This window comes from Linepithema humile, chromosome 2 (genome assembly GCF_040581485.1).
Source record: "Linepithema humile isolate Giens D197 chromosome 2, Lhum_UNIL_v1.0, whole genome shotgun sequence".
NCBI classification, from domain to species: Eukaryota; Metazoa; Arthropoda; class Insecta; order Hymenoptera; family Formicidae; genus Linepithema; species Linepithema humile.
Genome location: NC_090129.1, coordinates 22,926,405 through 22,942,285, shown reverse-complemented (window position 1 = coordinate 22,942,285; position 15,881 = coordinate 22,926,405). Strand labels below are relative to the sequence as shown.

The following is a 15,881-nucleotide window of genomic DNA, read 5'->3' as shown; positions in this document are numbered from 1 at the left end:
GCGAATGCGTTCGGCATCTCTGACGAGTAGTGTCTCGCGGAATGTACCGCCCCGATTTCGCCGCCGTCGAAGCGCATGCATGAGCGAGCAGCACGCCGTCGATTAGATATTCAAGGCGGAGGTCGAGAGCTGGTAACATCCCCCGCGCGGCTACCCTCCGCCTTACCCCTCTCGCGCCTTTTTCGCCGGCCTGGAAGAGCTGAGAGCCGCCCATATTCTCGTATCGAATTCTTGTATGCGTTCATGCAAGAAGGGCGATAAATGGAAAAATTCTTGAATCTCGCAGTCGTAATCCGGGGACGCCGGGGTCCCGATTTTCATGGGTCGGTTTTACGACTACCCTCGCCGTCCGATCCACCCTCACCGCCCGATCCACCCTCACCGCCCGATCCTCGTCTCTTCAATCTTTTCCCTCGACGCTCCACGATATCGTTACGCTCTCTTTCCCGCCCGACCCTTCCCGGCCTTTTATTAACTACTTAAATTTAATTTTTGCTCCAATGGGAAAAACTGCGAAAGTCTCGATGGAGGAAACATCGTGAACTCATTAAAATTAATAAACCGGTGGAAAAATATAACAGTTGCGTCGCGCGTCGAGTAAAGTATACTTTAATACGAGCTTTCTATCGCCTTAGAATTGCCATATTATCGCTTTTCAGTTATGTGTCACTCTGTTTGCAGGCTATTATCGTTTTTCTTCACTTTTTTTTACAACCTGTTAATTAAATTACTCTTCTCCTTCTTTAATGATAATGTTCTGATATTTTAATAGCAAAATATGCAGCAATAGAAATTTTCATAAAAAAGTAGACTCTAAAAGGACCAGAGCATCCTCATGAAGCTACATTTATCTATTCTATTTTCATTTGGTCCTATTCTTCCTATTTCTTTTGCTCTTTCTTCCTAATGAAAGAATTCTAATTCTGCATTTAATTTTTCATAAAATCTTGCGAGTAGAAAAAGTGTGCGTGCATTTGGTCGGACGAGCGCACGCGTGAATGCAAGGCAGAGAGAAAGGATATAATGCGAGAATAGTGTGCCGCGCTTTTATTGCGTCGGAATTTCATTCTGGGTATAATTGTAATCAGTGAGGTGTAATTCTAGCAATTTGTCGCAGGGATATCTAATTAATTAGGTCCTTTCGCGAGCGGATAGGACCAGCGCTGCGAACGCGCTCGCTCGCGCGCGGTCTGCCATCTCCTCGTTAATTACGCCGTGCGCAGGATGGAATTTTTCATCGAAATTATCACGCACCATCCGCTCAGGAAATTAAGATCGTCGTGATGCTCGCGGCTGCGCTACGCCGGAACCAACTTCGTTTTTTCTTCTCGTTTTACATCGTTCTCTTTACGCTAACATGAAGTAGAATCATGCCGCGGGGTGCCTTCGAATGAAAATATATAGTTACGAGATTCGATATTATACTAGTAGATACTCAACTCTCTATAAATACATTAAAAGTTCATCTTGATCTTTCTGTTTAATTTTACATAACAAAATACAAATAATCAACATCTAAATTATCAAATCGTGTAACTTATTCAATTATTTGTGTCTTTATACGCAATCATCAACTTGCGCTAAGTAAAAATAAACAGAGTTTGTTAATTTGTTTCCTGCGTCGATATTTTTTCGTGTGCAGAAGTGAAAGCCAATAAAACCGTCAGACATTTTTGCCGCGCAGTAAGGCACTCGCGACAGGCGCTAATTTTTCAAACAGCTATGCAGAATCTGAAGGCGACCTTTTGCGAGCGGTATTAAAGGCGATTATAAAAGTCACCGGGCGTCGTCCGCCGTCTAATTTAAAGGACAGGAGGTGGGATCCCCGAGAGCCGTTAGACTGCTCCGACGATAGACTCGAGATGAGCAGTATCCAGTGATACCCACTTTATCCCGGGGAAACGGCGGTAAGCCACCCACACAATGGCAGCCGCGGAGCCGTCCGCCGATTCAAAGAGTTTGGATTTCGCTGGCCTTTCTCCGGGTCTCCATGACCCGAGAGAAATCCTATATCGCGTTGAAATCGCGAATCTAAAATGCGCTCCCCGGCCGACGGTTTCTCGTTCGCGCGCGATAGCGGGATGTTCCCGGACCGAAATGATCATCAGTTCTCGAGAGCCGCGCGGTATGAGAGTTTTCCTATCGCAATGTTACATACGTATCTAAAGGTCGCTTGCGGGGAAGGGGGGGGGGGAATACGCCCGGAAATCGTCGACTTGGAAATACCCAGATCCATCCAATATTAAAATTTCACAATGCAAAGAACGTGACTATGGCGTTGCGCGAAAAAGATTATTTTACGAAAATGCCAAACTAGCTTTGCTGCTTAATTAAAGGCGCGACTTTGGATAGTTAACGAAACCACATTCGCGGTTTGCTAAGGAAATGAATTATCAGGGATGAGAGAGAAGCGCTCTTGGTAGCGCTCTCTCGTTTCACGTGACATTCGGGCGAACGAGGGCGGCTAGGAGCAGCAAGAAACCCGACACGCTCGGATGCGTATGCTAATAGGCAGGCCCGCTCCGGGCAAAAGCGACAATTAGCGCGGGTTGCGACAATGAGCCAATGTCATCAAAGAAACATTTGCGCCGTGACAGCGAAATTATTACGATACGCAACTTGCGCGCGGCTAGGCACGCGTAACAGCCAAGTATTGACGAAGAATAGTTCTTTGCTGTGCAAAGTTAATTTTCAATAATTAAAATTTTACTTCTGATTCGAATAAAATTATTCTTTTGAAAAATTTGGATTAGAGACTGATTAAAATTTCTCCGTTTTCGATGTTCGACGTCGCGGCAATTAAAATTGTCACAAAATCGAATCTACTTGATTTAATTAAAGAATAAAGTTTCACTGTGTACATACTCATATTATTGATGGTTCAGTGTTGAAACAATTCCCATTCTTCTTAATTCGATTCGAGTACCTACGGTTAAAGAGTGACTCGCGGTGAATCCAGGATACTTCGTGTATAATGTAATTGAACAAAAGTTCTGTTTTAATTAAAAAGAGAACGGGTCAAATAGTCGGACCGAAAGGACAATCGAGAACAGCGACGGGGAGGGCGACTGTTCGAGGCGGAGGCGGAAGACAGCGGAATTACTCCGTATTTCCGTGAGGATTAAACGTCCAGCCTTTTTGTTTTTGTTCAAATGTTCCGGATTTTCAGATCGCGGCAGCTCGTGGAGCTAACTCGAAAAATTCCACGGATTCTTGCACGGCGCGTGTTTTACCGGAGGGGATTGCATAAGACAAAGTGCGCGAGGGAAGTTACGTCACGTGTCGCGCCGGCGACGACGACGACGGAATCTTTTCGGCAAACACAGAACGCCAAAGGGATTACTCGAAAGAGTTTCGTTAAAAAGTTCCGGTAACGAAGAATTTACGGCCGTGCGACGCAATGGTGGCAATGTAAAAGCACAACCGGGAATGCTTGCAGGAGGAAAGAGTTGAGCAAAACACAGCAAAGCCCTTGTTTAAATGGAACGGGATCGCACGTGACCGTGTGTAAACCTGAAAATACTATCACGCAGTACGAAGTAATTTAAAATGGGGGTTATAAACCACCCTCGAGTCGCATTCTCCGCACACATGTACCTGAATATTTCGAGTTTTATATCCGGACCGGCACGTAGATTTTTTTCCAAACCAGAAGCAACGATAAAAATAAAAAGTTCGCCTAGCAAAAAAAGAATCGGTTAAAAATGCAAAGACTCAATAATAAAAGTCAGTTTCAAATCAGTTGAACAAATCAACTTCGTGAGTGACAAGAGAGCGACGGTAGGGCTTTACACATACTTGTATGCGTTCGCACGAATATATTTAACCGTACACGACGCGAGTGTATGTGTGCCGAAGCAAGAGGATTCTCCGTTGCATGAAAGAGAGAGGTGGAACCCTCTCTTCGGGATACTTATCAGATCGGAGCACGCGCCTATTGATTTTGGCTTAAACGGGGAATCCGCCGGTAGATAGAAGTTAGAGAGACGCGAACTGCTCCCGGTAATGCTGCAAGTTACCCTCACGCTGCGCGTCACTATACGCCGCTCGCGCCACCGCGTGGAAAAGGGAGCGTGCGTAATTGCACGATTAAGGGCGAGTCGCGATTACCGAACGCTCGACGAAAATACGCCGCCGAGTGGATGCGGTGGTGGAAAAAAAAAATAAAACGGCTGCCCATCCCCCAGGAGGGTGCTTCTCTCGGTTGTGGTGAACGAGGGCGCCGATCGAATGCCCGATTGGAGTTCGAGGCGCGCCGCAATTGTCGTTGTGTGCGAGAAATAGTACGCTGGCAAAGTGCGACGATATTCAAATAATCTTCGTAACTAGAATATTTCCAGCGATTGCTCCACTGCTCGTTACATATAAAAAAAAAAATCTACTCCCAACCTAATCGGTCATTATCGGCTCGTCGGGTTGGTTTCGAATTTCTTGCAAGTATTCCCACGATGTTTCGTCCATTTTCACTTCCGAGACAGGTTTCGCCCGCACCAGCACTTTTCTCCGTAGCTTTCCGTCGCCGAGGACGTTCGACAATCCTCCTTGCGACAGAATACGTCCGTTGCCTCTTTTTCGAACTGGAAGAGCAGACAGCGACGCGGAATCTCCGTCGAACGAACGAGAAAAATAAAGGAAACCGTCAGTCGGGTTGTGCACGCCTCCGGTGTACCGTGGGGATTGTCTCGTTAGCATAATCTGTCGCAGGCGCGGCTGCGACTCTCCCGGTTGGCTTTCCCTCCAACGCGCCTTTGTACTTCCATTCCTTTCCTCCGTTTACATCCACTTTCTCGTCGAATCGCCGTTATTTTTCCAATACATCATCGTGAAAATGCTCGCGACGCCGGTTGCGTTGCATTTACGAATATTAAACGCGACAACCGTGTTTGAAAATCTTTTAATTCGGTACTGTCTTTACAACTTTGCAGGCAGCGATACTGTGCTGATTGAATCGGAATCAGCGATTTTATTTTTCATCACAAATCTATCGATAAATTTTTAACTATTTTAAACTTCTTCCTCAAAAAAATTTTTAATAAAAATTGTTACTTGTTGCAATTTGCCGATAATTAATATTTGCTTCTTTCACCTTTCGTTAAATTATAAATGCAATTTTTTTTTAATTTACTGTAAATTCAATAAACGGAATATAAAATATGTTAGCTACATTTAATTTATTTTACAAAAATTCGTCTGTGTTTCACTTCCTCATAATATTCGTTGCAATTTTATTCCGCATCCGCATATCCGCGTCTATTGAGTCAATCAACGATTGCCGAATTTTTTTGCCGAGCTCAATAAATTTTATTTCACTCTACGCTTCGCCATTAGAGATATCCATTAGCTTCTTCATATCCCTCCGGCGTTAATTTCACACAAATTTCACATTTTCCATTCCGCCTCTCTCATACACGTGCGGTATATAATAATTTGCACGCAATATCCGTTACGTGGCATTACGGGCAATTTTCCGCGCAGTTTCGCAATATCCCGCTGAAAAGATTTCAAAGTAGACACTCGGTTAACTTCGTCATTCTTCTCTTTGCAAAAGAGACTCGGCGACAATTCGAGCAACGTCGTCGAAGTGACAGAGAAAGGTAAACTTCTCGCATTACGGCGGAGAAACGCATTTGCTTAAATGTATTCGGACACTCGTTTATTTGGCCACGCATCCGCAATCTTCAGCGGCTATCTCCGTCATTTCTTCCGTTCTGAATGCCAAATGAATTCCCCGTGTACCGCCTTCGGGCGTCGCGAAGACGCAAGTTTCGTCGTCGCGTCGTGCCAGCAGCAGAAGGCGGAAAACTTTTCCACCGCCTATACTTACTATACTGCCGTCCGTGCCGATGTGTCGTTCGACGGCTGCGTTTCGCTTAAAATCGTAAAAACGATATAAAGTCTCCTTTCGAGTGACTAACTTCCTCATTTTGTTTTTTATGTTCCGAGACGTGCGTCCTAACTATCGACACTTCGGGCGAATTTCTAAAACATGTGACGCGTTATTTAGAATCAATTTTATGTTTGTTGGATATATATACGTATATACTACTTCGCCGTTATTGTTCACGTTTTTCTAATGTCTCATTCTTCAAATATATATATATATATATATATATGTATACATCTACATTTATTTTAAAAAAAGAAAAAACAAATCGCGACACGCAAAATTCATCTCGCGTTGATTTTAGAATTTTTTTTCTATTTATTCTAGATTTTTCTATTTATTTTTTTTTTGTAAAATCGTATCAACGATTTTCGCACTGGTGTGATGCTCACGCGCGTTTAATTTAATCACTGCGTGTCGCTCCCGTGGATGTGCGGATAATTACGGAGAAAAATATACGTGTAGAGTTGGCGAGAGGGCGAAATACCTGTAACATACTCGGCGCGTTTCGAACAGTTTCATCCATTAAAATCTTCCGGCAAGCGTGTGAATGCGGATAATGCAGCCCCGTGACATAAACGCCGATGCATCTTCCGTAAAGAAGCATTCCAGAATTTCCTTCAACTCCAAGCTTTATTTTAATAATATATCATTTTAATAATATATATATAAACATTGAATAAATATTCTTTCTTTGAAAAAGAAATATGACTTCAAAAAATATATTTCTTTAATCAAGAAACATGATTGACAAATTGTAAAAAATTAAAAATAACGAGTTTTCGGTTAACAAAATTTTCAAAATGTTATCAAGTATCGAGAGTATTTATCATTAAAATTTTTAATAATTTAAATTTTTAAACTTTTAAAATTTAAATCCTATCTTTTTCAGATTATCTATTTAATGTTAAATATTCGCAATAAAAATAAAATAAAGCATGAAACAGTGAAGTAAACAAGACTGATTAAAAATTGAATCGCAAATGTCTCTTAAGTTTGACGATGGTATTAATAATGTAGACGATACAATATTGCCCTTGTTAAGTTTGACAACACGATATGTCGGTATCGCGCAATGCCGCTAATCGATACACCGGCAAATTATTAATTCTCCGATAGAATTTGAATATACCTGTTTGCATTAGTCGACAAAGTTACAACGGTGTTCAGTGCAATTGTCATGACATTTTCAATTATTCCGGTACTAGCCGATGTCGAGCGATCCAAGACAAACTTTGCCCATATCGTACGGCACCAGTTACGTCCGTGCTTGACGGATTACATGGATTACATGCGTCTTGCGAACTTCGACGATGGCGTTCGACGTCGTCGCGACACCGTAGGAAATACATTTCATATCTCAGCGAAACTTAAATACTGAAAAATTCTTGTTGGTTTTACTCTATTTGATATTTCCCGTAGCACACAGTTTTATAATCGAAATGTGTTATTTTTGATAAAAATAAATATTTAACATCAAAATGAAAATTAATCGCATTTAACAGCAAATATGTGAATATGAAAATGCATACCTTTATCTCTCATAAATTATGCTTCTTTGAATGCTTGAAAATCGCAAGCTCGGTAACGAATGGATTAAACTTCCGTAATGAAAACGCTCGTTTATGCGCGTAACTTATCGCGCTGCTGTTGTTTTATGAGAATTACGTGTCTCGCAATATTCAATTACAGACAACATATAGAACTCCAATATATGAGAATGTATCATCAATAAATCTGTCAAAATTCGTACAAACGAATCTATCTAATCTTCCATTAAATTTTTATTAAATTTTTCATAAAGAAAAAAAAATAATTGCAAATTTATTAAAGAATTAGACATTAAAATGTTTTTTGAATAAATAGATGCTGGAGATATATATATATATATAATCTGCAATTCTTGTTTACAATTTTTATAATTATTTTGACGTAATTTTCATAAATATAAGGTATAAATAAATTAGAAATATATTATATAATTTCAATCATTTTTTATATGATGCAAAATTTAACTAAAAGTTTAATATATTTTAACTTATTCTCAATTTTTCATTTAATTTATTCGTTATGAAAGATTGATCTAATTATATAAGAATAAATTGAGCGACGAGACAATATATTTTTTCTAGTTTACGTTCCGTGACTAGGTAGATATTTGATTTTGATCTAGCTTATTGCATTTCAATAGGTACATCCGCATAGAAATCGATGCGGCAACCGGCGAATCGCCGATAACGTCGCGGGCGGTGACGGACGCCCGAGACTCGCAGGATCCGCCACGCCAGGACGAAGATCTGAAGTCGACTGTCGGCGCGATATTGAAAATGGAAGCTGGCACTCTCTCCCGCGTGTCATCAGCGTCGCCGACCGCCGATGAAGATGGAGCGAATCGAAGCGTTCCCTCGTCCTCGCGCGACCCGAGAAGAATTCTGCCGAAGCCGAAAGCCGATATAAAGGATTTTTGCAAACTCAAGGAGCTCGTAAATCTTGCCGGAAAATGCGCGGCGGGAGTCGATCGTTGACGAGGATACGAACAGCTGCGATTTCGCGAATGAGAAGTCTTAATCGTATTTTTTATTGAAAAAAGTATCCGTCCTATAAATATAAATATTTATCTTTATGCGAGTGAATAGAGAAAACATAAACATTCGATGTATTACTACATGTGAAAATTCTACGATTTAAATGACAAGGTATTGGTGATATATTTATGTAATGTTTGACAGATGAAAAATTGGATTTATCTGATTTCTTTGTTTGGTGAATTTATGACAAAATAAACCGGAACTTTTCAATTAAATTGCAAATACCGTTCCTGACATATATCGAAAACCTAGGAAAAATATTATAAAATAATGTGACAACTATGCATCAAAAGAACAACAACCAATACTGCTAATTTAGAAATGGTTGAAAACATCGAAGAATCTAATTAATTTCTTATTACCAAATCGTGAAATAACATTAAGCTTCTCGTTCCAACTTGAATTTTAATGTATTTAATATAAATGTAGAAACTTTTGGTACTTTTTCATTAAAACGGATTGCATACATCAAAACCGTATTGTGAAATTAGTGGTAAGAGTGAAGCGTAAAGTAATATTTTTAGATATGCATGCGGAAAAAGATTGAAACACCACAATTACGCAGATCGCGCCATTAGGCAAGTGCATTAACGCACGCATTTGTAATTATTACGTTAACGTGTAATCGCGTTCACCATTGCGCAACGCTGTCGCGTTTATTGCATTTTTGCAGCACATTCGCGCTTTCAGTACGATGTCCCGTTAATTAGAGTTTCCGTAAGCAAAAAATATAGGTAACAAAGTAAATCGGGAAAAATTGCAAACGTAATGACATCATGCCGCGCGCAAACGCGCCGTCGATATTCGCGCAGAAAAATGTTGCCCGCGTTATTTTCTCGCGTTATGTCAAAAAAAAAAAAAAATGGAAAAAATAAAAAAAAATCGCTCGCTGCAACTCGAAGCTTATAGACAGAGCTGAAATGCACTCCGCAAAAATCCCGTAAATTCCCCCGATTCAAAGAAATAACGTAATACTATTTCGTACGATTTTGCCCTCAGCCCTCGGAGGACGGAACAAAGTATCGGAAGTGAAATAAAGAAAGCGGCGGAGCAATAATAAGACCGCCGGTTAAAAATAAGAAGTACCGCCGAAATTAATTACGCCCTCGTCTAATCCCTTCAAGCGGCTCCTCCTTTTTAATTCTCGACGAACAAAAGAGTCGGCGCTTTAATACTCACGGAGTCCTTGCCCGTATATACAGTATTACATAATCAACTTAGAAAAGCTCTCTCAAAGAAATCCGGCAATCTCTATCTGCGATTATTTCGTTTTAAGAATTTGCAACAACGTCTTATACAACAATAAAAAGAAATGTTATAATTTAAGAAACAAAGAGTATCGATGAAAAAAGGAATTTAGTATAAATAATACAAAATAATTTAATTCTGTTCCGCGGAAAAATAAAGGAAAACAACAAGTAAGTAAGTGTGACATGCCATATGCTTAAGAGCTAACCGTCAGCTGACGAATCTTTCTTAACGCTTTCCATCGGCCCGAAAAGCCCGAGGCCTCGTTACTTATTGCGGCTGCGGGCTGCATCCCGCCGTAAGAGAGGGAGGGAGGGACGAGGGGATGGACGCGGCGTGCCCGAGTAAATCACGGTGGATTTAAGTGGATTCTACAAACTCCCTCGCGCCGGGGCTACCCCCGACGATGTATCGTCCTCGTAGGGTCGTTGCGGCGCCACGGCACCGCAGCGCGGATATAACGGGGCAGGAGATTCAGAGCGAGCGAGAACCGCCGGCGCTCTCTCGCCGAGCGAGCGACGCGGCATCCGTTGCGTCTTACGGCCCCGGCTTACAACGGAACTTCGCCGAGTCGGGCAAAGCTCACGGACGGAGTGGCGGATTACTCGCCGGGGCCTAGGGCCTGACACATAAAAGGGCCTCAAGATGAATTACACAGGATTTATCATAACATGCGAGACTTTAGTTTGAGGACGGAGACTGCATCTCGAAGCGAGCAAAAAATTCAATCCAGCATTATAGTTTTTACTTAGTTTTTTTTTAATTCGAGAAAGCGAGAGCGAGAGCGAGAAAGAGAGAGAGAAAAATATAGATGACAAATTTATACTCATTACGTGTTTCATATAACGTGTTTGTTTAAAGATAAAATTCATCAACAGAATTTCGGAAAATATTTTTCAATTATAGGGAGAAATCATAATATTCCGTATCTCTTTTCGACATATTTCATTTTCATTTATGAAATTTGTAAATAACAGAAACGTCGACAACTGTTTCAAGAAAACATTATATAAAATAGCATGTACGACATTTTTATGTCTAACCAATACTGATCATTACCTCCACTCCATATTTACATCGTATACCGCAAATATTCGAGCGTTATTTCCTTTTCAAGCGCGTAACGGTTCAGTACACTTACTGTCGTCAGAACAAACAATATCGCAGAGGAAAGTTGTTGTACGACATCGGGAGAATTTCCACGGTTTCCTCATGAAAGTCATGCGGTTGAAGGCAACGCCCGCGATCGCGAACGAGCACTCCTTCAATTCACCCTTTTTCCCGGCCCTTCATCTCGTCCTTCTCCGATGATCACGACGGTGTGACGCGGCTTTCTCAGCGTCATGGCGGTCCATTTCGCTTCTTTCGCCTTTCTCGGCTCTTTCATCGAATTATGAGGACCGTCGAGGATCTTCCGCACCCGGAAATACCGTGACGCCCGGATGACATCGCGCGGACAGAGGCGGGAAGGATAAACGCCAGAAAAGCGATCAGAAATTTTTCGCCTGAAATGAGGCGCCGAAATAGCTTCCCTTGCTTTCCCAGATATTTGATCTAACTTTTTGGAATCTGAATAGTACAAATATGCTCTTATTCGATAAATTAGAGATACGGTAAAAAGTAAAAACGGTATGTTAAAAACGGCGTGGAAAAAGATTATTATTTATTTTAGAAAATTAGGAAGCTTTGAGTAAGGTTCTACATTCGATGTTTGATCACGCCAAGATGGTCTCACCATCTCAAACAATCTAATCCTGGATTATGAGGATTCTAACGCACAAACATGAAGAGAAAGGGAAATTCACTTACATAAGCAAAGTTGCAGGACCGCGGCGAAGAGGGCTGCGAGTTTCCGCGCTGCCATGAGAGTCGACCAGTTTTCTGATCAGTCTTTGGGACACCAGTCGGTGATCTGTGAACAGACAAATATTTTTCAATAAATAATATAAACATAATAGTAAAATTAACAATAACAATCCAATATTCAGCTACGCATCAAATATTTCTCATATTTATATAAATAAGTTAAATAAATGTAAGTATAATTGCCCGCAAATTTATATTTATGTGTTCGTAAACGCAAATAATTATTACATTTATCAAGCGCAACAATCATTACCGCGGAATTCCTTTCAACTGCATCTTACTGCAACGGAAAGAACCAATTTCACTCAATCGACTTTGCGCACAAAGTGGTCATGATTGTACGGTGGTGAGTATGCTAGTTTGCCGATCGTGAGAAACTGACTCAGCGATTCGCAGTTTTCACCGCGGGAGAAATTTATTTTCCACTATAATCCGCACCGCGTTCTTTCTTTCTGCTTTCCATCTCACTTTTTTCCCATCAGAAGAGAGCGAGAAAGAATAAGGAGAACGCGTCAATTTTAATTATCGTCCGTCTTAACTCTCTCGATACCCTCGACGTCGCAGAAGTAAAAGGGTTGACGGGAGTAAAAAAGGGAGCATCCGAGCGAGGGTGGCACACAGCGGAAGCAGAGGGGAAGAGAGATCGAAAGTAGCTTCGAAGCAAACTAACCGCAACGCCGGGGGCTCGCCAACTGTAATTAATGACCACCCCGTTATCCTATCACCAATTAAAGGAGTCACGCCGAGAGAGAGAGAGAGAGAGAGAGAGAGAGAGACGCCTCTTGTTATTTCGACACCGCTGAAATCCGCGCGCGATTCGATTCTAATGAACAGGTGCGCATGAACAATGAAGCGTAAAGGCCGATTAAGCATTAGCGGAGAGCACGCGAGTGTCTACGGCGCGGTTTCTCGCGCAGCTCCGACTCGAAAAGAGAGAAAGAGAAAAGTTTATTATTAAAGGAGAGAGTCTCTGAAATAAAAACAGAAATGCGATATATAAAGAAACGTGATGAAATGTACGAGAGTATGCGAAGTAAATAATATAAGTTAGCTGAACGCGGTAAGTTCGGGTAACAGAGATAGAAATGCTGCGAGAAGAAGAGAGGAATGTATCTATTTTATTAGCAATAAGATTCTCTAAAGATGCAAACGGAAAGTCACGGTTTTCAGAAAATCACGAGTTGTTTGCAAAGATACACTTTAATCCTCCTTGCATTCGAAGTGACGAAGCTGTATTTTTCATGTTGAGCTATCAGATTATTGCTTATTTAAACTTTTCAAACACTGTCTTAAAGTGAACGTCATGTTGAAGAACCTTGATATTGTGTTCTAAATTTTTCGACAAAGATTTCTTTTAATAATTTGCGTATTCAAAAATTGCGTTAAACAGAAATTAAAGAATTAAAACAATAAAGACATCAAATAAAACTAAATATTTCATACAAATGCATTGCTTACAATCAATTAAACCATTTAATCTAAAGTTTCTGAATATTAATTTTAATAAAAGAATAAAAATTTAATGAATCTTTTCACTTTCGCACCCTCTGCTTTCTTGCACACTCGCACTAGACAACGCACTATTCTTTCAACGCCATGTCGCAGCATGCTTTTTCCTCATCGATGAAACATCCGCCGACTCATTCCATGATGTCGATAAAACCGCGGATGAGGAATTTTTATTCCCTCGCATGTCACGCGATGAAAGAAAGTGTCGACGCGCGGCCATCGATCCCGTGCAGGCCGCACCTGCTCTCAACGCAAATCAATCTGCGATCTACTATCGTCTGCGAACCGCAAGTCCTACAATGTGCAATCAGAGCCATGCAAGTAAAAACAGTATCAATGGCCAAACATATCTTTCATCCAAATAATGACTATATTAATTAAAAGCCGGAACAAGCGTTTGTATTTTTGTCGCTTGATATCGATTGGAATAATTCATCAAAATCTTTTTATAAATCAATATCAAAGATATTATATATTAGAATTGTGAACATAAAAATCCAAGTCATGTTCTAAATAACAATAATAAAAATAAAAATATTTGTATATTCGAAAAAAAGAAGAGGAAAAGCATTTTTATGAAATAAATAGATAGATTTATAGAACAACATAATTTATGATACAATAGATAGATCGTTTTGCATCGGTGAACATTTTTCTGCAGAGCTGTCAACTTTCTCAAGTTTAAAAATTATATAAAACTTTTTGGAATTTTTCAATTAATTCGGAAAAAAAGATTTTGTATACCGAAACATAGTCATGGCATTTCAAGATTGACAAGGAAAGACCCAACTTTTAGTAGCACGCTAAAATTCTATTGTGCATCCCGTACACGAGTGAAATCCGCTGTCCGCGTTCAGTTTGCATGAAAACGCGATGCGAACGAGTAAGCGTTACGCGCCCACCATTTCGGTTCATCCCCTAAACGAACATTGTTCTCCTGCGACCGATCCAAGCCGCCGTGCACATCCATTCCGACAAACGTCATCCTGCCGACGGCCGGCGATGCCCATAAAGCATCAAAACGGCGCTTCGTTGCGGTAGCTTTATGGTGTAACGGCCGATGCGATGGCGGCGGCGGCGGCGGCGGCGGCGGCGGCGGCGGCGGCGGCGGCGGCGGTGGTTTCGGATCGATTCGCTATTTGTCAGCAGTCATTTCGGAAGACAATTCAACGCGCGGCCGGTGCGTCGAGACGAGTCCCGAGAAACTGCATCGAAGAAAAATGGAAGATGGAAGGAGGCGAACGGCGGAAGAGAATGGTTATAGGGCACAGTCGGAAAGGCGCGATTGATTTATTGCAAAAAGAGGCCGCGGTAAGTGGACTATTTTTCAATGAATCGGTCGAGAACGATGAGGGTGGGAGCGGGAGAGAGAAAGAGAGAGAGAAGGCCGGTGGAAAAATGGATTTTTCCGTGGGAAAATGGAATTTTGAGCGCACCGTGAACCTCCGCAAAAGGGAGTGCCAGCCGTCATACGTGCCTCAGTCATCCTCCGGTGATTTCGCGAGTGTTTCGATACTCTCGAGAATGGAGCGGCGGTGGTTACCGGGCGAGACACGTGCGCAGGCAGAGGAGGAACGAGAGGTGTGGGACGCACCATAAGTTATGACTTTCGTCTCGCTCCCGCCATCGCCGCCGTACCGACGGCTCTATGAATGTATGCATGAGATACGAACTTTATGCTTTATGCATTGAACGCGCCGGCGATAAGAAGTCGCGCGCGTACGGCCGACGCGACGCCACGTTTCGTGCTGACGAGTACATCGAAAGAGCAAGAGAGAGAAAACGAGGGAGAAGCAATCTCTCTCTCTCTCTCTCAATTTTCATTCCGGATAGATATGTTCCATTGGTTAATCACGCCCGGTTCGATTTGCGTGCGAGGAAATCGCTAGAGCGAATCTTGCGCAGCGGATAGAATTGCAGCTTTTTAATTTTTAAGATGAAACATTGCTGGCGGAAGGAGATACGTTCATACTACGTTCATTTTACCTACCGTTTGCCATTTGTAAGACTGACCTAGAAGTGATGTGCTTTCTATCGATTACTGAACAAATCCATCATCATTATCTCCCATTGTTATGACGGATCATTAATCTGTTATCATGCGATTCGGAATCGCTGATAATACACATCATAGATCAAAGTGAAAAAGAAGGTGATTGCCTTAATACATCGCCACGTGAATAATTTCACTGCGAAATTAAATTAATTTTGACGAGAAATGAAAAAGTTTTAATTTGTAAAATCGGCTGCAGAAATGGAAATATACAATAAAGTCTTGCGCTTAACTTAATTTCAAGTGATTTGATTTTAATCGGATTTTAACTTGAGATTCTGTTGCCGAGGTATTTAACGCTGGAAATGAAAGAGTTGCGAAAAATCCTCACTAAGAGAAGATTCGAGTTCATCTAAAGATATTTGCAGTTAAAACAAAGTAACGTGGTTCTAGGACAATTTATATTTCCGCAATCGATCGCGGCCATGTCTGGAATCTAATTCCTTCGGCACAATCGCGAGTTGATGGTCTACTGCAAATAAAGGATTGAGGAACGGCGTTTAATGGAGACACGAACGCCGTGCGCAAAGGGTACACAGTATAGCGCTGCCAATATGAACCCGTGTCTTATCGTATATCTTCGTATGTGTACCACATCTGGGTACTTAGACGATCTTTTGTTATCCGAAGTCACGGATAATACATCGATGCTCGAGTTTCGAGGTAATTTTGCAGTACAATTTTTAGAAGAGTATTAAAATAACATGTTAATTTTCACTATTACGTCAATTAA

General features: G+C 41.3%; 1 protein-coding gene across 11 annotated transcripts in view; it reads right to left on the bottom strand.

Annotated features, from left to right (window-relative positions):
• LOC105668862 (lachesin-like) overlaps positions 1 to 15,881 on the bottom strand; it is a 201,747-nt gene that overhangs the window by 21,625 nt on the left and 164,241 nt on the right. For all 11 annotated transcript variants that reach the window (XR_001100181.2, XR_001100182.2, XR_001100183.2 and 8 more), the window contains one exon: positions 11,530 to 11,632. Coding sequence is in view for 7 of the 11 variants with exons in the window: in XM_012361493.2 (XP_012216916.1) it covers positions 11,530 to 11,584 (55 nt within the window). In the remaining 4 variants the exon portion in view is untranslated. The remainder of the gene's footprint in view (positions 1 to 11,529; positions 11,633 to 15,881) is intronic.